Source organism: Ambystoma mexicanum, chromosome 11, assembly GCF_040938575.1.
Source record: "Ambystoma mexicanum isolate Mex_15411 chromosome 11, UKY_AmexF1_1, whole genome shotgun sequence".
In the NCBI taxonomy this organism is placed as follows: Eukaryota; Metazoa; Chordata; class Amphibia; order Caudata; family Ambystomatidae; genus Ambystoma; species Ambystoma mexicanum.
In genome coordinates, this window is record NC_090934.1 from 608,074,985 (window position 1) to 608,102,751 (window position 27,767).

Here is a 27,767-nt window from a genome sequence, read left to right on the forward strand (position 1 = left end):
ATTGATGGAGGCTCCGCCATCCGGCATTTCCTATAAAGCATCAATTTTGCCTGTTCTACGGAGCTTTTAAGGGACGGCAAGCTAAGCTCTTTACGAATTGAAGCACCAGATGTTGAGTTAGGCAACATGAGGACTTTCCTCCAAAAATTTGCCTCCATTTTGGTCCAGATATCTAATGGCAAGTTTATCATGGCATCACCTCCATATGATAGTGTTGGCATCACCTTTTTCTTGTAAAATTCTCGCACTGGTATCAGCGAGTATCTGCCAAACTTTCTATCTATTGCCCTGGCTTGGGCTGCCATTTGATTTACTTTCGCTGTTAACGATATTTGCATAGCTTTATCCTGTTTTGTGCTGTCTAATGTGACTCCTAGATATTTGAAGTCCAAGACTGTTTCAATCGGCTTGCCCTCAAGATTTAAGCGAGGTCCTTTTCTTTTTTTTTGTTGCATATCTGGCTCTTTTGACCCTTGCAACTTACTGAAATCCCATTCAAGATCCCTAATTGCCAGTATAATCTGTTCACCTTTCCATGGACAAATCTGTATTAGCCTGTGTATGTTAGAGCATTTTTTTAATAAGTACTCCCGTAGCCTGTTAAATCCACAGTATAATTGTGCAATGAAATCAAATAATTCCCCACAGTGATCCACAGTGAGCTGGTTGCCATTTGAAATCAACCACCTCATGTCAAGTGCCTTTCTTTTATAATTATAGCTATTAACATATAGTCTTAACAGAAATATTCCTTGTTTAACAAAAACCGAATTTGCATGTGCATTGTGCTTTCCTACCAATTCCGATTTACATTCATCCCATAGAAAAACCCTAACTGTAATCCCATTAAGAGTAACCCTTTCTATCAGAATCCTATCTGTTAATTTCCTCTGTTGCTTGTCCTAAAAACTGATTTTCGATTTTGACAGCCCACCCCTTTCTATGGTTGCCTGTCATTAAAAGCTCTGTGTAGAAAAGAATTGCTATTCTGCTGTGTGTGTTTTCTTTTGTATACTGTTTCCCCCCCCCCCCCGAGTTCGATTTTCTTACCTGTGTTCATGTTGCCTTGGTGCCTTGCAAGTAGTTTGTAAGCTTCCTTATCACTCGAGTGTAGCAAAACTAATTTCTGTCCCAGCTATCCCATCACAGTGGTAAACTGTTGTGCGAGTAGCAAGTGTAATGCGATTAAGCCCATTTGCTCACCATTAAGGTTTTCTATTTCTTTTCTGGTCTCCCATTTGGGGGTGGTGGGCTGAATTCTAAAACTGTTTTTTCCCTCTTCATTCTGAACCCTTCCCACTGCCTTCTATCCACAAAGAGTTTAGTTACCTGATGCTTGGGGGCAATTGTTGCAGGGGGAGTGCATAACATGAGTGCTATCTGTTAATTAAAAATAAAACAATTTTGTTTATGTTTGCTATTAAAGATTTCCATACATTTTGTTAGGAGTTCAATTAACCGAACTGTGAGAATCTTTGTATTTGTATTGCCACCCCATTAATGACTGCTGCCCAATTATTTGATTTTGCTTGATTTTCCATTGAACCATAAACATTAATAAATATCGTATTGTTACACACTGGCCTGGTTACTAGCCCATTGTGGCACAGGGTGTTTGTTAAGGTGGGTGTGAGACTGGTTGGGGGTCTGCTCAAACCAAGAATCCAGGATTGAAATAAAAATAAAAAGTGTTTTTACTGTGCACCACATTCGTTGTCAGTGGAAGATGGCTGGAGAGTGCCGTGTTATAAAATCGTTACAGCACGCGCATGGGTCACTGCTTGCAACCCAGGCCTGCACTCTTGTGGTGCCGTGCTGCGTCTCTGGCAAATAAAACATGCCGGCAATCCTGGGCCATAAGGTAGTGAGAATATAAATGCTCCGGTGTCAGTGCTGTGAAAATGTGAACCCTCCATGCCGGCACTCCCTTATGATCCCAGTCTGGGATCATAAGGGAACTCCGGACTTGGAATCAATGCCACACTCCATGTTGTTGAAGTGCCAGGGAGGAGTAATAGCCCTCTGTGAGTACTGGGCGCACCACCAGTGACAATCAAGGCGTTCTGATGATGGGGAGCTGTGAAAATGGAAGCCCCAGTAAGATCTGGGTCAAGAGACAGTGAATGAAGAAGAAATGCCTATGTCGGGATGAAGAATTAAATGCACATGAGCCATGTTTCAATATTATGGGTACCACGTCTTCTGATGGTGTGACGAGTGCACTGAAAAGTTGGAAGTGGTCTGATGCCCTACAGTATGGCGGACATTTCTTTGGAAAGGAGCGATAATACCGTGCTGTGTGCTCTGGGAGCAGAGCTGATTAAAAGAAAGAGAAAGTCAAAAGATGAAAGGAAAGTACTGCATTCAAGCTCCATGAAAGGAGCTAAGAGAAAGAACAGCACCCCTGCTTGGGGGAGGCAAATGAATAGAGTGGCCTCAACAACCTGCCACTAGTGTCAGCCTGCCATCCCTACCATCTGTGGACCAGGCAGATGTGGCCACGGGTGCGGGTTGTGCCAGGACCTGATTTGGGACACCAATTGCTCATTTATCCTGTCATAAAGGAAGGAAGATAGGACTGACCGGGACTGCTGCCCCATCAACAGCAGTGACTCCTACCTGGAGCACTATAAGAAGTGGCCCAGACACCCTTCACCTGTGTCCGGCCAACCAACTTCTCGCTGCCTGACACCTGCCACAAAGAAGCAGTGGAACAAGTAAGAGAGTGTTGCAGCTCTGTATGAGTGCTTGTGTGCCCTCCTGCGCCACCACAGTAAAAAGACACTCCTGTCTGGGAGAGCGTGGCCAAGAAGAGGGGGTGAGTAACATGCTGCCACAACATGCCTTGTCAACATCCAGCGGCATTCCTGCCTGGGGGAGCCTGAATGTGGCACAGCCTTAGACGCTCAGCTACCTGCATCTCCTTGCCTGCCACAACATCAAGGGACTGACTGAGGCTGAATGTGGCGCTGCCTAGGCGCCCTGCTACCTGCGTCTTGTTGCCTCCCCCAACATCTTGGGACTAAGCCGATGTGGCCCCTGGTGCTCCCTGGTGCAGCTTTGCCAGCCTTTGAACGGTGCCAACAACAGGCCTTGACCTGTGGTAGCGACTATCCTCAACGGACACTGGGGGACATTATGACCCAGGCAGTAACCATGGCGCTAGTAGCGCCATGGTTTCCGCCGGTATTTTACCGATTGCGCCATAGTGAATGGCAAAATTACCACCCCATTCCAAGGTTGGCGGGGGGTAATTCCCCATTCACCATTGGCCCTTCCCCATTCCCATTTTTGCCCCCATAGGGCTCAATGAAAATGGGGAAGGCGGTAGTTATGGTACCGCAAATTGCGGTACCGTAAATACCTCCAAGGTCCCTTTGCGGGTCCACTCCTTAACGGCTGGTAAAAACCAGCCGTTAAGGTCGGGACCCACAGAGGGACCTCGTAATTAGGCTGTAAGGGGTTAACGGTGCCGCCACTTTTTACGGCGCCGTTAACCCCTTACCGCCTGGGTCGTAATGAGGCCCACTGATGCAAAGTGAACTGGTCTCCTGCAGTCCTACGAGTGCTTGAAGAAGGCTCAGTAAACATGTGTTTAGATGCTGTGAGCCTGCATGTAAATGATATGCTTAAAGTGGTCCCAGTCAGATGGATGTGAAGCTGTGCTCCCGTAGTTTGTGTGCATACTCTAAATGGTACCAGCAGCTAACAATGGCGTCATTCAGTGGTGGAAGTTCCACTTACTCAGGGTTAATAAAGGGTCTTGTAAAATGCGGTGGAGCTACAAGCATACCACGAGCAATTAACCAACCTTGATTGCCACCCTCTGAATATGTTTAGAGTGTTTGATATGTGTTCTATGTCTGCAACTACCTGAGTCCCTATTTGTGTATCATTGGTCTATCCTATGATTTGTCGACCCTACAATTCCCAAGTGGTGTAAGTATTTTTGTTCTGTAAAGGGGTGGGGATCATTTATGTTTCAGTAACATTTGTTTTGTCCGTTATAAAAAAGGAGGAGTGTTATGTGTGACCCTCCCAAGTGTCTTGCACCTTTTATTAACTCAGGCCATCCCGGCATCCGTGGTGCCCCTGGCACCAAGGCCTGTGTCCTCACGGCCTCTCAGGGTCCCGCCCTGCAACATCCATACGTCTGGGTGACCCTGGCAAACCCAACACGGTGCTGGGCCCCCAGCACCCGTGAGGCCGGCCGTGTGCCCACAATAACTTTTACATTGTTTCTATCGAGCAATTTGCTCTACGGCAGAGGCGGATTTAACAGTTGCCAGCCAGAACAATGGCGAGCGGGCACCTGTGCTTTGCCCCGCCCCTTCCCACACTCATCAGGTTGTACTTTAACAGCTGGAATAGGGTCAGCGCTGGTGTGCAGAATGTGTGGCTGCACTTGGGGGGGGGGGCAGCGGCGGCGCTCATGGAGCCCTGGGGTGCCTCCATGACCCGCCCACTTGGGGTCCTCTGTCAGCCCTTTGCCTTCAATCTGCCACTGCTCCACGGGTGCCTCCACTTACTACTACTAGTCACAGTTCTACCCGGCATTACTGCTTTAAAGAATTCCGATAGCTCATCAGTGCACATATCAAAAGACAATGTGCATCACCAACTTTTGGGAATGAGCAGCCTGTCTGTGTGTTTGTGAAGAACAACAGTTATGAATCCCTGAGTGCCAGGGATGATGAACATCTGGGCATGGCTGGCAAGCGCCGGTATTGGCTGGCACTGGCCCTTCGCAGACAACGCGGCTGCTGTCAGCATGACCCCGTGGCCATAGGGGACAGAGGACAACCCTTCCCACACACGTCTCGGTGCCCTAAAACACCCGCATTAGCATTTTTGGGCGACTCCAAACGCGATTCAAGGGTTGGACCAACAGAGTAGCCGGCCCTAAACGACCCATTGCAGACTAACACCAGCAGCAGGCGATGGCGAGCGTCGGCTGCGCTTCTGACCTCGGGTTCTCCTTTATGTTTTGACTCCGGGAGATCGCTGCGTGGCGCTGCAGAGCTCACGTGCGCGGCGTCACCCCCATCTCCGAGGAACATGGACCGCTCCCAGGCTGCCTGAGATGCTGGTGCCGCCTCTCTCAACCTGCCCATACTGCCTGTGCAAGTTTGGGGCTGTGATTGCGGCGCGCGGACTGCGGGGCTCTACATTTGGGGCTTCGCGTGGACATTGCTAAGGGTGCTGCTGCCTGCGTGGCTGTCTGTAGCAGGCATGGATGTGCTGGCTGTCCTGTGGGTGTGCCTGGCCACCGCCAGAGCAGGTAAGCATCCGCAGCCTTTCCCCATCGCAGCGCCTCTCTCCTCTGCCACCTCCACCCTCTGAGTATTTTTTGGGGAGGGTAATGAATGACTCAGAAGAAAAGGTTGACACTTGCGCCTTTTTTTTCGTGATTTGCGTGCATTTATTCCCGGCTTTTCTGTCAGCGGCCAGATTAAACGCAGTTGTAATCCTATTGCATTGGGAATGGTGAACATCGAGGGGCAGCCCCAGCAGGTGCGCTCGTCTCTATTTTCCACTGCGAATTGTTTGCCTCGCGGGTACTTTTCTGTTCCTACCAGCAGCTCAGGGCGTTTGCTGTCCTAGTCAGAGAACGGCTTATACTGAGATGTCCTCCATGGGTGTACCCCGGCTACCTGGCAATGCGTGGTGTAGTGATTGCTACAAAGTATGATGACGAACAGCAACTGCCCGAGCATCGTGTTTATCAGTGACCCGCCAGTGCAAGCCCGTTTTGCCAAATCCTTTCACAGGACTTTTACATAACCTGCTTTAAAACAAAAATCCCTAAAAGCTCCGTGTCTCCGAGCCTTCCATTTGCACAGTCATTGAACGTTTCGAATAAAGGCTGGTGTATTGACGAACAGTAGGGCAGCGACCTGGTCACGTTTGACTTGGAAAATGCATGCATCGGTTTATGAGTACATTCTGGGAGAGTGTGGGGCTTCGGAGTATTTCTAAAACGCCATTTGGTTCGGCCATACTAATTCAGGGTGTTCTTGTCTAACTGCGTTATTGTGGAATGTACTGTTTGGAAACACCGCTGCAACATTACAGTCGTTGTTCACACATCTGTGATGCCTGCCACCGGTGCCTCGTGCCATGCCTAGTCCTGGGTCTTGGGAAGGAAAGAGCCCTGGTCACGCTTTTGGGTCTGAGCGCATGAATGTTGCTCTCCGCGCGTCTACGTGGTGGCTGTTGTGGTGACGAGGAACCCAAGTGGGCCCCGCTGACACCTTTTGGAGGCGCGTCCTTGTTTTCTGAGTGCACGTTGAAGCCCCGAAGCTCTTTAACAAACACGCCCATTGAAAGGGATACTAGTTACCTGATGCCAGGACGACTATTGCATCCAACTACCCTGGTGTTCACCTGTGCTGGTTACTGCTGCGAACAGGCAGGGGGCAGCGCGGGGGTCGCCCTGTGCGTCAAGGGAGCGATGCTATAGAGAATGGACGTTAGGAAATGCCTCTTTCCCACAGCAAAAGTCCCATTGTGCCAAATATTTTTTTTAACGAAAAGGGGCAGTATATAGAGAAGTGCTAATATCCTCCTGCAGGGGAACGGCTGGCAGGGATGGCGGGGCTTACTGCGAGGTGCCCGGTGTTTGCAAAGCCGCGGGATTACGCTGAAGGACGGGTTATGAATATATGTGTGTGTGAGTGCGCGTGCAGCATAGAATGAGCTCTGTGGATGTGTACTGGGCTCAGAGGCACCTCGCCAGACACCGCTAGAAATGCACCGGCACACAGGAGAGAGTGTGTGCAGTCATGTATTTAACGAGGTCCGCGGGAGGCGGGCTGCTGCCGTGCTGGAGTTGTGAGCTGTGCCAGGGAACAGCAGCGCCTCTACTGAGCCCCGGACGTCACCAGTGCCTGGAGGATGAAGATCGAGATGGGGGGTGAGGGGGGAGAGCGTGTCCCTGCGCTCAGTGCGCTGGACCCTTCTGCTTCTGACCGAGAATACACTGGCGTGATTCCTCTGCACACCGGTGCAAACTGCTCCCGCTCCCGAAGAAGTGGCAACATGTCAGCATATGTTTTTTTCGGATAAAATCACGTTGTGCCGGTGTGGCGCAGAGGGGAGGACACGCATGCTAAGGTTACACGTCCCTTTTCATATATCGACACCTTGACAAAAGCACACTAATTACGCCAATAATGGGCACATTGAAGCACCTATGCTACTCACAAACGACGACCGTATAAACATCGAGCTATTGATATCCATGTGGTGGTTGTGATATCGGTTGTGCGTGATTTTTTGCAAGTCGCCAAGCTGTTGGGTGTGAAATGCAGCAAGTACAGCCGCAGGCTGAGCAGGGGGTCACTCACACCGCACACGCGCGTGTTTGGTGCCCTTTCCACCTGTGCCGTGCAGTCAAGTATGCTGCTGCACCTGGGCTCTGTGGTGGATGGGAGCCCACACAAGCGTGGCTGAGGCACGCTGACGCCACAGGCACCCCTCGTTTGGCATGTAAACTGACCCGTCCAATTAGAAGTTCGCTCTCTCTGGATTTTGGAGGAGCACCCGGTTTCAATTTGGGCAAAGTTTTTTCTAAAACTGGACGGGACAGTTCTGCGACCCGTTCTGCAGTGCCCTCGTGTGTTTCTCACAGGCTGAGCAGGCATCCACAAATACCGTGTCATGTAAGCCTCACACGAGGCATACCGGCCACCGAACATGGTCATTTCCTGTGTTTCGAAATCAGCTCAATACCCCCAGAATAATCTGTTTTAAGTACTCTAGAATGCTATGTGTAACGGAAGTTACTGGAACTCGGCACTGACAGGTAACGCACGTGCCCAGGATCGCACAATGCTTGCTGAAGTGGCCAACCTGGGATTATAATGGAAGGCTCCCGAAGCAACAATCTAGTCAGTAATCCCCCCACCCTCCATGTAATACTAACAAACATTGGTTTGATAGCAGGTGCAGTTCAGCCACATTAATTAACTGCTCACGACAATCTATGTTTTTAACGAGGTGGAAAACGCCACTTGGAGCGAAAGAAGCGCTTCAGTTCAGAGTGTTGTTTCAATCACAGAGGCGTGCAGATGGCTCCGCGGGCAGACTCTGCTTTGTTTTTTAAAACGGATGGTTCAGCCTTGTGACAGCTTCCTGGTGCATCCGCGCTGCTCAGGGAACTGTGAAATGGAAAGGAAGCAGCAAGCTGGCACCCCCAGCTGGCCGGGATCGCAGCAGGAGCTCCCGCCAAGCCCGCGATCCGCGTGCGCTTTCTGCAGCAATGTTAATCACCCCCTGATTTAGCCTCCGCTGGGCGGGCACTCCCCGGGTGGTGTGTTCGGTGGGCTCCCCTTGCCCTTTAAGCCATTGATTGGGAGAGGCGCTAAATGCGGCCTTTGTCGCCGGCTAGCAATTATGAGGACGCATTCCACTTTTCATAGAAGATCAATGTTCAAAGGCAGGTTATCTTCGTAAAACCGTAACCCTTTAAAGAAGTGACAATCCAGTGTTATCTACTAGAGTACTTAGGTATCCGACCTGCAGAATACGCGCAGGAGAGGGCAGTGGTAGCTTCTGTCACAGATCAAAGCATGTCTTGATTCAGAACCGTGTGCCCTTTGATCTGCAGCATATCACCGGTTATTTCCCCTAGGTATGGTTTAGCTGGCTGCAGGGAAATGCACCAGGGGTATGGAAAGGGCACGTGGCACCATCAATCCGGCCAAACAGGGCATGGCCAGCGTCTGGGACAAATCAACAAAATTGGGCACACCCTAATCCCCTCCACCGGCGCCCCTCGGGGTGGGTGCCAAATTAAATAGAGCACCACTGCAAAGCTGTATCTAATTAAGTGAGTAACTCCCCGCTTCAATAGAGCTGCAGCTGTCAAAGCAGCATGGGGCTGCTGGTTGACACCCGTGCCCTATTGTGATAAAAAGCACCCTGCTCTCGTGCTTGCATCATCGTGAGAGCAGATCACATTGTGGTTGAAGAGGGTGGCTGCCATGTCTTCACCCAGCTCCCCAGCTCATGGTAGCGCTTGAAAGTCTCACCCAATCTGGTGTTGCGGGGGGGAGGGCTAAAGGCGCCCCAGGCGGTCGCCCATGCGACCCCGTCCTAAGGCCCGTCCTGCGTCCAAACAGAAATACTCTACTCATGGATGAAAAAAACAGGATGGGAGGCCCAGAGCAAGTAACACATCTATTGCCCATGGATGCACACAGAGAAGCGGGGTGCTGCTGCCATGTCATCTATCGGATTGTTGAGAAAAGGCCACACATGGCCATTCCTTCATAATCGTGTTTTGCTGGACTTTTCTTGAGCACAATAACAGGTTCCATAAGCAGCTACCCTACTTCCAAACACACAAGGTGGTCAATAACTCAAGACCCATAGGACACAGAACAGACTGTCAACAATTGTATATACAGCCAAGCACTAGGTTCAATTCAAAACAGATATTTTAATTGGTATACATATTCACAAGGGATTTAAAATCAATAAAAAACAGTTATTGCATTGCGTTTTGAAGGAGGCATATATAATGCAGCTGAAGGGTTATAACACAAGATGGTAAATGATAGGTAAATACTTTTGTGATGTTAGTAACGAAAGTGACAACTAAAATCAGTCTCCACGTATAGATCTTTTCTCATGGGGCATCAACACAAATGTGTGTTTCTAGGTATTAAAGAAAATCAGTATTGACTGTCTTTTATCAGTGTCTCTTCAAAACCCGTCTTCAGGACACTTATCAAAGTAGAATTTAAGATAATTTGCTTCGTGCACAAGGCCTTGTGCATGAAACACTTTTTAGATTTTACACGGTGTGTAGTTTCTTTTTATTACAGTTCTCCCGCTGGTAATGACTGTCGGTGAATAAACGTTATACCTTCCTATGATGGCGTCGCCACAACATGCACACTGCACCATGGCACTCAGAAACCTACACCTGGCAGACAGAACCTACCTTTCCAGAACGGGCTCTGTCACTTATGCACCCTCCATCCTAACCAGAAACACGCTCCTCACACACCGTATGACTCGCATCAACCCCCCACCCGCCAGCCAGCCACCCACCCACCACAAACTCACCCAACACTCACCATCCTCGGAGTCCTCATCAACACCAGATCCATCCCTGCCCACGCACTAGATATTGCGGACACTATCACTCGTCTTAATCTAGACTTCCTAGCCATATCGGAAACCTGGCTCAACAATGTCCCTGGCCCAGCCCTGTCCCTGACAACTACTCTGTATGCAGAATGGACAGACGCACAGCTAAAGGAGGAGGAGTGGCCATAATCGCCAAATCCTACCTCAACATGAGAGAGGTACCCTCGACCCGCCACACCTCATGTGAACTCCTCTCCATCAAACTGTCCATCTCAGCGACAGCAGCACTCAACATCCACCTGATCTACCGTCCAACAGGGCCCAACCAGGCCTTCGAGACTGAGATCACACAGATCCTCACCACCAACTCCACACCCAAATCACAAACTATCCTACTTGGGGACTTCAACCTAGGATTGAACGACCCCCTGGACACCAATGCCTTATCCCTGGCCAATACTCTATCGTCACTTGGCCTCATACACAGGATCCAAGATCCTACTCACGTAAAAGGTTGTATGCTAGACTGGTTGGCAGACATCAATGCACTACAACCATTACATTTAACTCCCCCTGCCCGTGGACAGACCATCACTTGATCACCTTCAACATTAACACCCTGATTATCCCCAACTACCCCACACACTCAGCCCCTGCAGCTCCCTCTAGAAACAAAAAAAACTCACAGCTCACAACCTGCTCCCATTACTGCTACCTGTACTAGACTCCCCCACAGTTGATGCCACTGACCCCACTACCATGGCCAAAAGCTACAATGACACAATACTACCTGCTATTAATAAAATAGCCCCACTCTCGATTCTCGAAGCCAAACAAATTGCCCATCTCAACACCTGGTTCACCCCCAAACTAAAAAATCTAATAATAAAGAAGAGAAAAGCAGAAGCACTTTGGAAAAAACACCCTCACCTAATAACAAAGCCCTCTTTGACACAGCCTCCAGGGATTACAAACTTAAGGTACTCCTAACCTAAAGCAAACTTTACAACGACAGAATCGCTGAAGCCAGCTCTAACACTAAGGAACTTTTCATTACCCTTAGGGAGTTGGAAACACCTATCACACCCCCCAAAAGCTGGAACAAAGATGAAAACTGGTGCGGGAACATTCAAAATCCTCTCCAAAACAAAATTAGCAGCTTTCAAACTTCCATCGAAGCAAAAAAAAAAACAGTCTAGATAAGCTCCACAAACTCACACCACCCTCCGCCACTTCCACTCTCCCCAAAGAGCTTTCCCTATTCGAATTCTCTGAGGTCTCCATCCCTGAAGTCTTGAAAATAATCTGCAGCCTAAAACCTTCCAGATGCCAAGGTGACCCCTGCCCACCTACTGCCATCAAAGAATGTGCACCCCAACTCGCCCCCTTAATCACTACCCTGATTCATTCCTCCTTCAAAGGTAATTGCGTACCATCTGACATAAAAAAAACATGGGTACTACCACTACTAAAAAAAAAAAACACTCTGGACCCCAATACTCCCACTAACTACTGCCCCATAACCACGGTTGCCTTTTTCTTAAACATTTTTGACCTGGTAGCTTATCTACAGATCAAGAACTATCTGGAAGAGAACAACATCCTTGGGTTACGCCAGTCAGGTTTCCGCCCAAGACATGGGACGGAAACAGCACTACTAGACTTAAAAATCCAAATGGACAAACTGAGAGACAATGGGGAACTAGCTGTGCTTCTGCTCCTAGACCTCTCTGCTGCCTTCGATCTGGTAGATCACAATATCCTTTGTGAACACCTCTCATCAGTAGACAACTTCTCCCCTAACGCCACACTCTGGATAAAATCCTTCCTCAGTGACAGAACCATGAAAGATTTCTCCCTCAAAGCCGAAACACCCCCAACCCCAGTCACTTGCTGAGGGCCACAAGGCTCCTACATGGCACTCACCTTATATAAAATATTCACAGAGCCACTCTTTGACCACCTGGACAACCTGGGTGTCATCTACACCAACTACACAGATGACACACAGGTCCTCATATGCCTTTCAGGAAACCATGACACTGACACAGCCACCCTCAACGCCATCTTTTGAGCCATCCAGGACTGGATAGCACAACACGGTCTTTGAATGATGACAAGATCGAGCTGCTCATGGTCAGATCCCAACATAGACTAGCCATACTTAATCCCATCTTCAAATCATTCACCATAGATGAACACTCAAAGTACCTACTGGGGTAAAAACACTTGGCTTCCACCTTGACTCCTCCCTCGACCTTAACAAATAAATGCTACCACTTCAGCCACCCTCATACACATACAAAATCATCAGAGCATGCAAAAAATTCCACAAAACAGATTATCAATAAGCTACAGGTCCAATGTCTGCAGAGCAGCGCACATATCAGCCACTAGACACCAGCATCACTGATTACCAGTATAGCAACGCATCATGTTGAAATCACTCATTCTTACCCACAAATGTCTCCACCAAATGGCACCCGCCTACCTGGCTAGTAGCGTCACACCGACACAACGAACCAGACCCACACCAGCAACCTATCAGCACCGCCTCATCACCCCCAGATTCAAGCTGCAGAAGGCCGGGGGCAGCAGTTTCCCTACATTTGCAAGCAAAGTCTGGAACTCCCTGCCTCTCACACTCAGAGCCCAAGACTCCTACTGGATTTTCAGGAAACAACTTAAAACGCACCTCTTCACATACAGATCAGACCTTCACGACACAGAACCTGTCTAGTCCTACACCAACTGTGCCCACATGCGTTCAGAAGATACTCATGTTATTATGTCATGTTACTATGTAATTCTCTGTCCAATTGTCAATCTTATCTCCTACTGTCCTTGTCATGCTCTCCCTGTGCAACAACTGTTAGTCACCCCTCTCATTCTATGCCCTTGTGTAAAGCCTCTCACCTACTGTAACTGTCTTACATTTCACTTGCAACCGCTGTAACTCGCTTGCTCTCTCAAGAAAGCGCACAGATGCCCCCCGGGCTCGGGGCGCTATATAACCTGCAAAATAAATAAAAATAAATACATTTGACAGTGTGTGAATATGCAATCTATTAAATTAAACATACATACAGTAGAAAGACTTGCATTCTCTGCAGTATACGGAAGTCTTTCTACAATGTCTATGCTTAATGCAGTAGTGTACACATCCTAATACACATGCATGTTTCACCATTTAAATACTCTTTGCCAAATTACAGCACATGTTGTGATGCTGGCATCACCATCACAAAACACAATGTAATTTGACACAGTACTAACATAATGCCCATATTCCGAGTAAATACCTTTGAATGCTTAAAAATTGTGTGCAAGTTCGGCTTCACATAGCATTACATTAAGCATAGTAAAAAGACTTGACCATAATGAGCAAAGGCCATTTCACCGTGTCTGCATAATCAGTGTTCAAATCCTACCCTTTACTATCCTCCTCACCCCATTCAACCCAAGCCCCTTACTGGCCTCTTCGTGCGTGCATAGCCAGGGCATGCAGTAGCTCGTACACTATCTCCTCAGATAGTGTACTCCATCCTCACAAATGGGATCCCTCCACCCATAGGATTCAATGTTAGCTGTGATTTTACAATTGCATCCAGTGCCTGGGAGGTTTTCCACATCCGCAGGATGAAAAGAGTGATTGAGCACAAAATGAAGTCCAAAAGCTTAGCTGTTTGAACCAACAAATCATTCACTTATGATATATGACTTTGTATTGCTTCGTTAGGAACCTTTTATACATCACCCATCACCACCGTAGTACTCTTACAGAGTTGCGCTTATCCAGAAATGGCATATTGTGCCCCCGCCTAGGGTAATCAGACCTTTGTCTGTGGAGGAAAGGAAATGGGAAAAGGTCAGACGAAAGGAAAAGTGGGAGTAAGGGTATGACACAGATGGACTGACCATTGAAAAGCTCCAAAAAGTGTGTAGGAGAGAGGTTATAGCTTATCTCGGGAGGATAGCTCAGCGGCAATGTGCTTGCTTGAAAGTAAGACGATACAGAGCAACACAGGTTCGATCCCGGGTCCGCGCTTAGAAACCTCTGGGTATTAAGCGTGTTATAAATAACCTATCATATCATATCAGATATGATTGTAGCAATAGGGCTACGCGTGTATGGTGGTGATAAAACATCTCAGATGAATGGGTATTTTCCAATGATGATGGAGTTTCCCGTATTTGGAAGGTGGTACTAGAATCACACCATGATTGTGTGATGGGCCTGAGATGTGTTCAGGCATACTCTTGCAGTGTGAATGCTTGATTGCCAGTTAATGTTCTTAGGTGTGCCCTGACGATTATATGTGAGCTAATCGGGGACTGGCAAGCTAATCGTCAGAGGTGACCCAGCCAAGAGTCGACTGCGCAAGCATGAATACCAGGAGCACAGATAGAAAATTGCAGTAGGGAAGAGAGGGTGAGCCTGACCCTACTTTAGCCATACATGCCTTATGTCGCTATGGGGACTGGCTCATGATAAGTATCGGGGGCGTAGTGAAGTTAGGCGAATAGGTGGGGATATCGCAATGAGGTGACGAGGACCTATCGATGTGAATTACCATGTCAGTGATAACTATTATTATGACTGGATCAGGTGGTGAACTAAAGATTCACAAAATAAAACATGTCCTAGAAGTGGATGCGTGTGTCCTGTTTCATGGCTGGGGTTATCTCTGCAACCAGAGCTTGTTTCTGTGACGTCGTCTGCTGGTTGTCTGCTGAGTCTCACGTGGATTTGGTGTATCCAGGCATTGATCTCCTGTTCACTGTGCCTGGCAAATTGCACTAACCCTCAAAGGTGAAGCTCAGTGAGGCCGACACTCATACAGGCACGTTTGTTGCCTCATTTTATTGGGCCACACATGGAAGTTCTTGGACAGTAATGGAATACAGATTTTGAATAGCTCTTAAGTCTATACCCCTCTAATCCTGTCAGGAGGGGCAATCATGACTTTCCCAAGGTTTAAATACCCCCTTAAAGAGTTGCTCACAATTTCACCTAATCACTTTATTCATTACAGTCACACATTAGAGCTAACTATCCATCTCATTCGATTAATCATCGTATACATCTGTCAACACATGCAAATACATTTTAAAATGTAATATTAGTTTGTAGGAATTGCTTATCTCTGTATGTGATGCTTTTGAACGATAGCACTACACGTTCCTGTTAAATTATGCATGGACATTTGCATGCCATGGCCAATCAGTTCTTCATTTCAGTTACTTTACTGGATTCATAATGTCGACAACAAGTTCATTGTCTTGCTTACGTTCGTATAAAACAAACCATCACATTCATTAAATGGATCCTCAGAACACTTGGTCTTACATGATTAAGCATGCCATGCAGCTATGACTTGTGCTTTTGCTATCCTGAATTTGCAAACCCTTGACCAATGATCACAGGCATTCCAGCTCGGTCAACTGTTGGATCCAAGTGCCTTCGTAGCAACCACTTGCAATTGTGAGCCTGCCTCCAGCGTATTCCAGCATGACTGCATTATACAATCCATACATTTCTGATCTCCCGAGCAACCTGTCACACACGTGACACCCATGCATATTTACTTTTAATTGTTTTTCCTCTTACGCTATGCATCTATTCAGCTGCAACTAAATGATTCTCTCATTTAGAAGATTCATTCAAGATTTATTTTGTTGACGTTGCGCTCTCCCTCTAGACACCTGATGCCTTTGCACATTCCTGGTCATAGGGGACACGGCTCTTCTCTCATTGATAATATTGTTGCGTGGAGAACGCAATGTGAGGAGGGGGTATCATAGAGTGAGCGGTCTCACTTATCCGCCAACCCCATTGATAGCAAGGAATTATATTTCTGACTGATCCTCCAGAAATTCTTTTTGCGATCAGCTCCACCGCAAGGTTGAGACCACCCTTTTACAATCTAGTATCTTTGAAAATCCTGCAGTAAAATCTGACGTCAAAGCTAGAAGAAAGCAAGCATTGGCACATCCGATAGGTTTTGACTCTCCTATATCAAAAGCAGCCTGAAGTGCCCCAATAATATATCTGTGCACCATTTGGTAAGATATAAGCCCGTATTTGCAGCTGTTGCTATCGTGTTCCGTTTGCATCCTTATAAATTGCCTTATACATCTCCAAAATATATGTATTCCTTCATAATCATGCATGGAATCCTTGGTTGGGCATGCTTTGAGTCAAACCAGCTTTCTTTTCTCTGGGAGTTTACTGTTACATTGTTACCATACTGATAACAACAAATGGCACAACGCAATGTTTAAATCTCTTCTTAAATCTTCTTATTTGAAAACTCATGTTTTACTATATTTTTATTTTGGTAGCCCTTCGTGCTAGATTCCCTCCACTTCTCAAACCGTTGTTATTTCAGGTTTCATGCTAATCCATTCATGCACATTGCAAGGATGAATCGCTGAGTCACTCTTATGGAATGTGAATTTGCAGCATGCAGGCTTTCCCTAAATCAGAGGCGAGAGCGTAATATGCACACATTCCCCCAGACGCTTCTTACTTCCCAGCCCCAGCCAACTTAATTTCATGTGTGTGTTTCATGACCTTTCGTTTGTTGTTTCACATTTCTGTGTGCAGTGTCATAACACACTTTGCAGAAGCCCGTAGGCAGCAGTATACTAGCCCTCGACAAACCCGAGCAAGGACAAGAGGGGTAGCAAGTAGTGTGGAAAAGAGGGCTGACGAGAGGGGAGTCATGGATTCTGCTGGGCATTGTCTGCAGAGGTGCATGTATAGAGAGGGTGGGCGGTGTAGTGGACTGGGGGGGGCATACGTCAATATACACAGTTTCTCCTTACCTCTGGTAATGTACTAACTGGATTCATTAGAAACGATTTGAACACACAGGAGCTGATATATAGGTTTTAATTTGACAATCATCGGGTAACCTTTAGGCCTTGACAGGTTACTGGAGATTACTTTAGAATTGCTACAGATCACTTTGGATTACTTCACATTACGGTCTCATTAATAAACAACACCGAACACTACTTTGGATTACTTTTGGATGTCTTTGGATCCCACTTGATTTATTAGATTACTTCAGATTATGTCTAATTAGCATAATCTAGGCGTGCACCCGTGATTATTGGATGATATACAGTGTACATGCCCATACTTATTTACGAGCATGTACCCATCATGACAGATGTAAATGAGTCTTATTCTACAGTTTGAACAGGCAAAGAAGGCATGCCGATATTTTCACACAGGGCTGTGTATTGGGAGCCCCTATGCCTTATAAACCAAGCAAGTCTCTAAAAGAAACAGGCGGTTGAGCAATGGACACTGGTTTTATTACCTTGCAATGCTCGACCCTGATGAGTGTGTAAAATACTGACGCCATCCTTAGAGCAAGTGCAGCATTTTCATAATTTGGTTATTGCCAAAAATGTCTCCCAACTGAAGCAAATGCCACTTGTGGCTTTGTAATGACGGTCACCTGTACGCTCGGCAAACCCGCATGACAACCGCCAGATTTGCACATGTTTTCAAACCGAATGTGTTCTCATGTGATTTCCACGAAAGGTGCAGAACTATGGTTGCTCGGGTAGTGGCAGTGACAGCACTAGTTATGTTACCGTAGCTGGAGTGAAAAAGCACATTTGGAGCAAAATACTGAAATTGTCATTGACACAATAAATACGAGCACATTCAAATTACAACTGCAAAGCACATTAAAATCCACCAGTAACATCTGTAGCACAACATCATGCGCTGACATCCATGTCACCATCAGAATTGAGTCACAACACAGACATTCTGAACTGGTGCCATGCTTCCTTCACACTCATGTATGCAAAGACCACGTTCACACCATCGTGTTCTAAATCACCATAACGTGACACAGGTGACGAAAGGGGCATGCTTTAATAGCTGCAGTCAACCCTTTGGGTAGCTGAATTTGAAGTTAGAATTGGCTGTTCAAACCAAATTCATGTGTCAGGAGTTTTGATAACACAGATAATCAACTCCTGGTTTTATGACTGGCATAGATAGAATCTCTGCAAATCCAATCACCACTGTAGGCCTCAATGGGCTTATCATATTATCACATGTGGTAACTATCAGATGCAGTAATGGTTCGGTGGCACCACCACACAAATGCTGGCAGAACAGATGCGTTTCACTTCTGAACATCCGATATTCTAAAACACTGGATGGTGAGGAAGGATAGCTCAGGGGCAATGCGCTAGCCTTGGAAGCAAGACAACGCAGAGCAAAACAGGTTTGAATCCCGATCCCGCGCTTAGAAACCACTCAATGGTATTAAGTGCATTATAAAAGAACAAATATAATAATTATTTACCACTATCCCCCAATCAGACCCAAACTGCTTTTAGTATATCAACTGCTTTTAGGGTATTTATTTTTATGAAATGGGAAAATGCTGTTGTCTGGTACAAACACGCAGTAGCTCTAAAAGCATACTAGTAGAGAGGTTACCCTTTTATATAATATGCTTTTGTTTATTAGAAAGTAGGCACAGCAATGGAAAGACGATTTGCCCCATATATAATACACTTCCTTTTATGAGCTGGTCGCTGTCACACATAGTTTTCTTTCACTCCATGCTAGACCTTTCACATTGCCTGTTTGTATAGATGCAGTGGAATTAAGTTAGTAACAATTGAGGTGCTTTTTTGCCCGAAGTAAGCAATTTTCTGTATAAAAGGGAATGTTTGCAACCTACTTACGTTGGAATGGCTGAACCGGCCACCGCGTTGTTTTGAATTTAAAAAGGTATTTTGCACAAAGAATCTTTTTATGGAATTGCATGGATGTTTGTGTATTTTGTCAAAAGTCAAACGCCATGGGATGACATGTTAATATACAATCAGAATCCAACCTTGCATATTAAAGTATGGAGCTAAATTGTACACTTTGCTCCAGCTTCATTATAACATGATGGGCCTGATTGACAGAAGCGTTTTAAAATGGTACAATCCCATTGATAAATGCTTTGTAAACAGGCCGTACACATCTTGTTCATTGTGCAGCAGCTTTCCATCTCTCTCCCATTCATGTCTATTAGCCTATCTGTTTCCAGGACTTTGTTTCTGTTTATGCCTCTCGCATAGGTGCCCTATTTAAACAACACCACTGCCCCCACTGCAAAAGCATAATCCAGTCTACCAGTGATCCTCAGTGACAGCTTTGCTGTTTTAACTGGAAAATGTACTTCATTGTCCCTGATAAAAATGAAAGTGTGCAAGTGAGGATCCAATGCCTAGAGCTTGACAACAACTAGCACCAGAGTGATAAGAAAACGTTGTCACGGGGGCTTCATTTTCACAGTGCCGGCCTTTCTGAGATGCACAGCAAAGGCCCTAATGGGGGTTTCAGGAAATAATCTAAGTTTGAGCTCATCATTGTGGGAGAAACCCACATTCTTTGTGCCAAAGTGATGGACTTTGTTTTTGGCGAGGGCACCTGATTCTTCCCTTCTGACCAAGGCCCTTTCAACTACGCAGCCCCGAGAAATTGGGTGCCTTGGTTTATGAATGTCCAGGAAACAGTGGAAAAGTTGTCTTGTACTGCAGAGCAACTGGTCCCCGAAAAACACAGCTGCACCCCTTTCCCTCCCTGTCTGCCTCCCTCTGCCCCGTGTGCCTTCATCTGCCTCCCTCTCACCCCCCTCTCCCTGTCTCCTCCTCTCCACCTCTCCCTCTCTCCCCCTCTCTTCCTATCTCCCTATCTCGCCCTCTCTCCTGCACCTTCTTTCTCCCTCTCCCTGTCGCACCCCTTTCCCCTTCTCCTCGTCTCCTCTCCACCTCTCCCCTTCCACCCTTTCTCTCTCTCTTCCTCTGTCTCTCTCCCTCTCTTTCTCTCTCTCTCTCTCCTGCACCCTCTCTCTCTCACTCCTCCTCGCCTCGTCTCCACCTCACCCCCTGCCCCCTCTCTTCCCCTCTCTTCCTCTTTCTCTCTCCCTCTCCCCCCCCCTATCTCCTTCTCTCTCTCCTTCCCTCCCTGGGTCTGTTGTGCCACCCACCTTTCTTTATGCATGTATCACCTTTCTGAGAGCTCTAAACCAATGCACGCATCTGGGCTTGTTCCCCTCCTGCCTCATTAGCAGCTCACCTTTCTCTCGCTCCTCATCCTTTAGTCGGGACTTGGAATGAAGCCGTCAGGGATTTCTGCAACAGCCCCAGACTCCTTCTCCACCCCTACCTATCCTCATCCCTTCTCTTTTATGTCTTTGTCTGGTTAAGGATGCAGCTATTGAGCATAGCAGTGATATGTCTCCCCGTTCCCCATAACGTCCCCGCCCCCACCCGTGCTTTAAAGCGATTGTTGATTGAATAGAGGGGTATTGTAAAATAACAAATACACATATGCATACATGAATTAATGAAATTAAAATGTATTTCTCTTAAAAGCGCCTAAAACTATTGACGAAGAAACTGGATTTATCTGTAATTAAAACTTTGTTTCGTTATTGACCTATCATTCGCAAATTAAAATGCTCTAAATGCACTCGATGACTACAAGTATGCCTGCTCTTCAAATACTCTGATAGGAGCTGTACTTATAGAGCAAGAAACGATTACTTTTCCTGTAAACAGGCCCAATTAAACGCCACTGGAGATTACGTTGAAAAAGAAATGAAGAAATATTGTCTCTAAATACCAAAATGAAAGAAATGTTTGTCTCACAGTTAGTCACTGATAGATATTGTAGTGTCAATGGTTGGGGTGGGCGTACCCAGATGGGGCCTCTTCCAAGGACATAGGGCCCTTGCAGGCCAATTAAGCCTGCCATCTGCCATTAAGCTCTTAGGGTTCCCGTCAAAAATGCAGGTTTCCAAAGCCATGTATTCTTAAGACAAATCTACTTGCACGTATTCCATGCACCAATTTTCCTTAAATCAATACATTAAATGGGTATGAGCTCAGGGGAACCAAATCAAGATGACAATCTGTGGGAGGTGCCAGTGGCCGCAGTGCAACATGGGCTTTCATTGTTGGATTCTGCCTGCATTCCGGGACAGTTGATTGGCTGGTGCCTCTGCCGCAGGTGCTTCTATTGAAAAACAAACAATAAAGCCAAATGTTTCAATTGACTGAACAAGGTACCTCAGCCAATTAAGGGCCTGATTCATGGAATGTTTTACTTTGCACTGCCAACAAACACCCTGATTCACAGAGTGGTGCAAAGTCAATTTACAAACAACAAATGTTACAGTTCTTAGAAGCTTTAGGAATCTGACATGATATGACATATGAAAAAGAGATGGAACGTGAAAAAGTGTGGCAGTTAACTATTGTTTTCTTTTACATACATGGTTTAAAACACACGTCCAAGTTTTACTCCAATAAAAATAAAATATCGAAATGAAATGACTGATTTATTTTGTGTGCACAATCTGCTAATAGTCCTGGACCTACGGAGTGGCCATTAACGCCCAAATTAATTGCCCTTTCCTCAATGATGGTCCTTGACTTTTCTTCTGGACTTAATTTGGTGGCGGGACATTTTTCCACTGTAAAATGTGTACACTTGTGGCAAAGCTCAATTTCTATTTCTGTCTTTTTTGTGAGGTTGTGGGAGTATTGCACGGCTTGTGAGAGATGCGAAAAAGCAAACATTTGAAAATGAGAAAACACATTTTCCCTGGTTGGCATACACTTTACACGTGTGTATGTGTGGAGCTCATGATGATGGTGCATGTGTGTATGTACATATCCATGATTTCTGTATCCATGTATTACTGCACTGGTATAGTGCCACACGATCACTAGCAGCCTCTAGGCGTTGGTACCATATTAGAGATCGAGAAGCGCAAAGCGGCATAATGGAGTTAATCGGGTCATACTTTCCAGCCTGAGGGGTTCTCCGCCATTGAGAGACCACTTTGAAAGAGGGATTCAACAGAAGTTGCTTGTTGTAAACCCTTGAATGGTAGGCGGGGTAACACTGTGATTATTGTGTTTCCTTTCTAGGTTTGCGCTTTAGAACTCTTGTTACATACATTATAGTGGCCAGTTACTGAGGGGCCACATTGTATTGGCATTTGGGCACCATGCAGTCTGGAGCCAGTGTAAGGATTTCCAAGCATCTTACACACGGTGCCATTTTTGGGCCACAGGTCAGCCTGGTGGTGACGTTCCATGCTCGCTGAAGCTTGTTCAGTGGATTTAAAGGAAGTTCAGCAGGAAGGGCATTCACATGGTCAATAACAGAATTGACCTCTGCTCCTGTTATCCCAGGCTCTATGTTTGGGGCAGAGCAGTGGCATTAAGTTGCCTAAATTGTTGAAAGCAGCTGATGAGCACTACAATTATTTGAGGGCCGATGGAAATATCTCACTTGAAGTAGTCTCGTAGGTTTTTGTACTTGGTGCAGGAGCCAAGTAGTGACAGAAAATGGGAGGAGTGGTAAGCCACTTGACTCGCTAAACGCCACCCCCTCTGCTCCCAGCCACCCGGTACAGCTGTACCCCTCTTCTGCACCCCTCTGTATTCTACCCCCCACTGTTTATCTTTTCAGTTGTTACCTCTGAAAAGCTCTCCGTTGCTTCTCGAAGCTAGCTCCACGCTCAACAAATACAATAATAACAATAATAATAATATAATAATAATAATAATAATAATAATAATAATAATAATAATAATAATAATAATAATAACCAGGAAAATGTAGGGGTGATTGATGGATGGAATAGGATAATCTCTGTTTGAAAATCAGTCAGTTGTGGGGAGGTTTCTTGCTTTCAGCCTTTCATGACATCTACACAGAATCGGGAGCTGTGAATTCGTCTTTGGCATGGGAAATCCTGACGTATACGTGGATATCGTGCACATAGCACTGTCTAGAAATGGAGAATTGCATATGATAGTGAAACAGTGGTGTCAGATAAATGTCAAGTAGAGTCAAATGAGATTGTCCGTAGGAGAAAGGGCCCATCATGACCAACCAAATTAATTAATTAAGAAAAGATCAAATCCAGCATTGTGTCAATTTCAAGACATGAGCAGCAGACTTTAGGCAGTCCAGAAGGGGTGGAGATGGAGGGTTATGTGGTGTCAAATGCCACAGGGAGGTCAAGCATGGCCAACAGTCACTACACACTGTGGCAATTGCAGTACACCCAGGGGAGATGATTCTGTGCCATATCACAGCTCAAAGCTTGGCTGCAACGGTAAAATTCAGCAGGGCCTGTCAAGACAACTCCGGAGCAGGGTTACCTCAATTTTCTCTGTGAGGTTGGAGGGAATGGGAATGCGGTATTTGGCCCATAATTGGCCATTTCACCATAATTCAATGAGGAGCAGTGAATTAAATCTTTCACAGCCAATAGGATGTAACTTTCAAGAAAGTCAACATTGAGCATGGTTATCATAAAGGGAAAGAACTTAGGGGGCATTTTTCTGAGGAGCCAGGCTGGCGCAGTATCTGCAGGGGCGTTGGTAGGCGAAACTCCATCAGATATTATCGCAGTTTAAGAGTGTGAAGCGGCTGAGAACTGGGCGGGCGGGAGAGTATGGCTGGCGCTGAACAGTAGAGGCTGATCCAGACATTTATCAGTCATGGGCATGTTCTCCCGAATTCTGCCAATTGTTTCAAGGAAAAGTTGTTGAGCATGTTGCAAATATCTTGAGAGGGAAGGGCTGAGGGGAAGCATTGAGCAGCCTTTGTCAAGGTGGGAACTCATTCAAATGGGGGTTGAGATTGATATGCTGCTTGAATAATAGAGGTGGTCCCTTTTTGGCAGTAAGAATATCTTTTCAATCGTATTTAGGAGTAGGGAGTATTCCCAAATATGAGTATGCCATTTTGCCTTTTGGGAGGAAGTGTGTTTTCCATTTTGTTTGTGCCTGCCTGTTCCATGGTTTCAGTGTTTTTTAGTTCAAGGGTATACCAAGGAGCAACGACAGTCTAGTTATAATGAGATCTAGGACGTGTATTGTCCTGTAAAGTGAGTGCATTGTGTCAAAGGTATTAGGTATGTAGCCAGGCTATTTCCTTACATATCCCAAGTTTCCCATCCCAGACACATTACTATTATGTGCACCTGCATCTCTTCCTTTATCGGCTTGAGTTGGCAGTTCAAGGTAGAGGTAAAGCAAACGCATTATGTGTATAAAAACGGCCTTTCATTTGCACATATGGAAGATTACACATCCCCCTTCTCTCTTCTGGCAGTTCAGTCAGCACCGACACAGACACCTTGTAATCAAGAAGCAAGCAAGCAAGAGGTATGGAGTGTAAAAAGTCAATGTGCTATAAAATATTCACGGCCACGTGTTTTGCATTCATGTATTACAAGATCGATTTGACCAAGCTGGTATGGATCAGATTGGGGCTTATAATGAAAAGCTATTGATCAATGTGGGATGAATCCTGGTTTAAAAGTTCGCATAATGTTGTCCCAGGAGGCCATTTATTTAATCAATGAAAGAGTAGAAATTGATGTTCCACAGTGGAGTGAAAATAGGCTAAATAATGGGATGTCATGCCCCTGTTTCTGGTAAATATTCCTCACGTGGTAAAAATGACAAGCTGTCTGTTAACATTTCCATCAGTGTATCTGTTGGACTTAAGTGCAGAGTTGCCAAGTGGCCATGTACCATCAGATCACGTTTATCTTCTCCTGGCTTTACATTCAACAGAATGATCAATGCTGGGATTTGTAGTTCAGAGGTTTACGATATGAAGATGGACCTACATGTTTTTGCATGCTAAGCACATGCCGCTAAAAAGCAAGAGCTTGACATAGATGATCCTGCTGACAGGGGGCCAGCTAGCAAACCTGCACACAAGCACGAAAAGCTGTGGATTCATGAAGGCATGCAGAAACGGAGACACTCTGTGCACGCATAAAGGGTTTGAATGCACACATTCACTTTTGTGAATCAGACCAAGCACAGAATGCGGGCATGGATGGATCTCCCATAGAAAAAAGTGCACCCCAATTCATAGGGGGACGCGCTTTGAGCCCCAGAATGCAACACATACAACCTAAACCTGCCACTGAAGGCTTGTTGAGCATATGCCCAAGCCGGGCAAATGCCCAAAATGGTTACAAGAGACATACCTCAAGAAAGTAGCACTCTGCTAGGTATCTTATTTAGCTTCCCAATACTGATACACACAATTATACTCATGTCAACATCTGAGCCTGCCACACCCAGATTAGACGTCACACACCTGCACCACAAAAGCCCCACATTCCCCGGACAAACCTCAACAAGCAAGCATCCTGCTGAGTGGTGACTAGCAACAACACCTAACAGATGTTCTGAGAAGCACAGCATAACACACACGCAGTGGGACTCCTATCAATTCCCTCAGGTAAAAGGGTGCACTATCACAGACACTCAGCACCCTAACCTGCAACACTTGGACCAGACCTTGCATGCCTGCTCTCCATAATCCCACAATATTGGGATAATTGACTTTACAACCAAACAAAACCCTGCTGAGGGGATGTAAGATCAAAAAGGTGACTTGCAATGTACCAAATAAACATACTATGTGGGGAAATCTAATTAAAAAAAGATCAATTAAAGAGCAATATGCCATGTTAAAAATAAACATGTAAACTGTGGTTCGAAAAGACACGTGCAGGCAAAATGTGCAATATTTTCAAGTCCCCTCAAATCAACATATAGTGACAAGACCCGGATAAGCTTTTCCAAAGACAAATAAAGCACTCTGCATCTTTTACTAAAATGTAGTCTTGCGCAATCCAAAGGGGAAAGCCTAGCAGTTTAAAGTGACAGTAAAAGCTGATTAGGGCTTATATGGTCTGCTGCTGTTTGTCTTTATTTTCCTTTACAGAAATCAAGGGTCATGGTTATGAAAACCACATATGTCGAACACGTGGACCTTTAATAGGAGTTTTATAAGCCAATATGATGGATAATAAGCTTTGTTATGAAAAGGGAAAATCAAGGGGAACAGGAAAATGTACATTTAAAAGTGGCAATTGTGAATGAGTTCAAATTCCAATGAAGCCAGGACTGAACTCTGACATCTGATATTCTGTCCAATTCAATTCACCAGCCCCCCAAGAAAAACAACAATGGAACCAATATGCCTTACACTATCAAGGATTTTTAAGTGCGTTTCTTCATGACTTGCAGAATGACACAGAAACAGTGCACGCCAGAGATCCATGTATCCTGGTGTTCACAGTGACAAGCCCATTACTTTGAGATGGGAAAATAAGTTGTATATGAATGTAGAAATGAGTAAAATGGTACAATCTGTAAGTCAGTAATCATGAGTGTTTTTATGATAAAAGTGGTGTTATTTGATTTGTGCCAGAGATACATCTGGTGAGCCAATTAGTAAAGTGGTCATATGTGTGGGATTTACTATTTCAGAATGTTACAATGTTTAATGTAAGAAATCTCTGAGATGACATCAGATCAAATGGGACAGAAACTGGGTTTAGAAGTTACTAGCAAAAAAAACATTCTCCTTTATTAATATGCCCAATGACTGCAGAAGGGCATGTCCGCAGTGATGTCACTTTTGGGACACTATCTAATCACATATATTAAACTGGAGAAATTATACACACCTCAAAAGGGAGTCGTTTCTGTTCTTATAAAAGGCTCAACACACACTCATTGGAGACTCACTCCCTCACTCACTCACTGAACGAGAGAAAGAAGAATTGATAACAACAAGAAGGAGATGGAATATATGGCTGTCTTTTTGGACCCATTTTGGATTATTTCCAGACCCCTGTAAGTGAGGCCTAGTAGGAATTAAAGTTCCAGGCCTTCTTCCGAGGGAGAGGCAGCAGACAGGCTGACCCGCCACCACTGTTAATTCCGGACCTCCCGATCCCGAGTAATGCAGGTGGGAGGTGATGTTCCTGCCAGGTCTGACCTGGCGGATTGAACACCTCCCGCCTGCAGTCGGACGAGAAAACACCAGCACCATCATTTCCCCATTCCCATTGAGTCCGATGGGACTCAATGGGAATGGGGACTTACCGAATTCCGCCTCCGGAGTTCCCGGGACACCAGGGTCATAATGCCCTGGTATTTCCAGGAGTCACGGAGGCGGAATGGTAAAACGAGTCTGGCGGTAACCAGGCAGTTTTACCACCTCGGTTACCGCCGGACTCGTAATGAGGCCCAAAGGAATTGAAGGCACTTCTTGGATATGTCATCAAGCACACTACTGTTATGAATGCTGAGTTGCTCAAGATAAAAGGGAGACAGTGATTATTCGCTACCCATTTTTCAGTTTTTTAAGTTGCCCATTGAAAGTGAGAAAGGTGCAATTTTACATGGCAATTAAAGAGAAACATCACTTTGTCACGGTTTTATTACACAGCACATTCCAGCCAGGGACTCCTTCCCTGACAATGAAGGTGGCGTACAGTAAAGCACTTTTTATTTTTAATAAGTCACAGATTCTTTTGTTTGAGTAGGCCTCCAACCCGTCTCGCACCCAACCTCCACAAACACCCTGTGTCACAATTGGCCAGAAATCAGGCCGATGTGTATCAATAAGATATTTATTAATTTATTATTTATTGAAAAAGGAAAATCAAATAATTTCACAGCCACCAATGTTGTGGTAACACAAAATACAGTAATCTCTACAAAATAATTAGGTTAAGATATTCTGTTACAATTCCCACAATCTTTAATAACAACACAGAAAA

The 27,767-nt window shown here is 45.7% G+C and overlaps 1 protein-coding gene across 1 annotated transcript in view; it reads left to right on the plus strand.

Moving 5' to 3' along the window:
- The first annotated feature begins 5,016 nt into the window (after positions 1-5,016).
- Positions 5,017-27,767, plus strand: part of NELL1 (neural EGFL like 1) — a 6,602,686-nt gene continuing 6,579,935 nt past the window's right edge. Inside the window, exon 1 of the mRNA XM_069623485.1 lies at positions 5,017-5,281. Coding sequence (XP_069479586.1) covers positions 5,233-5,281 — 49 coding nt within the window. The 5' untranslated portion in view covers positions 5,017-5,232. The remainder of the gene's footprint in view (positions 5,282-27,767) is intronic.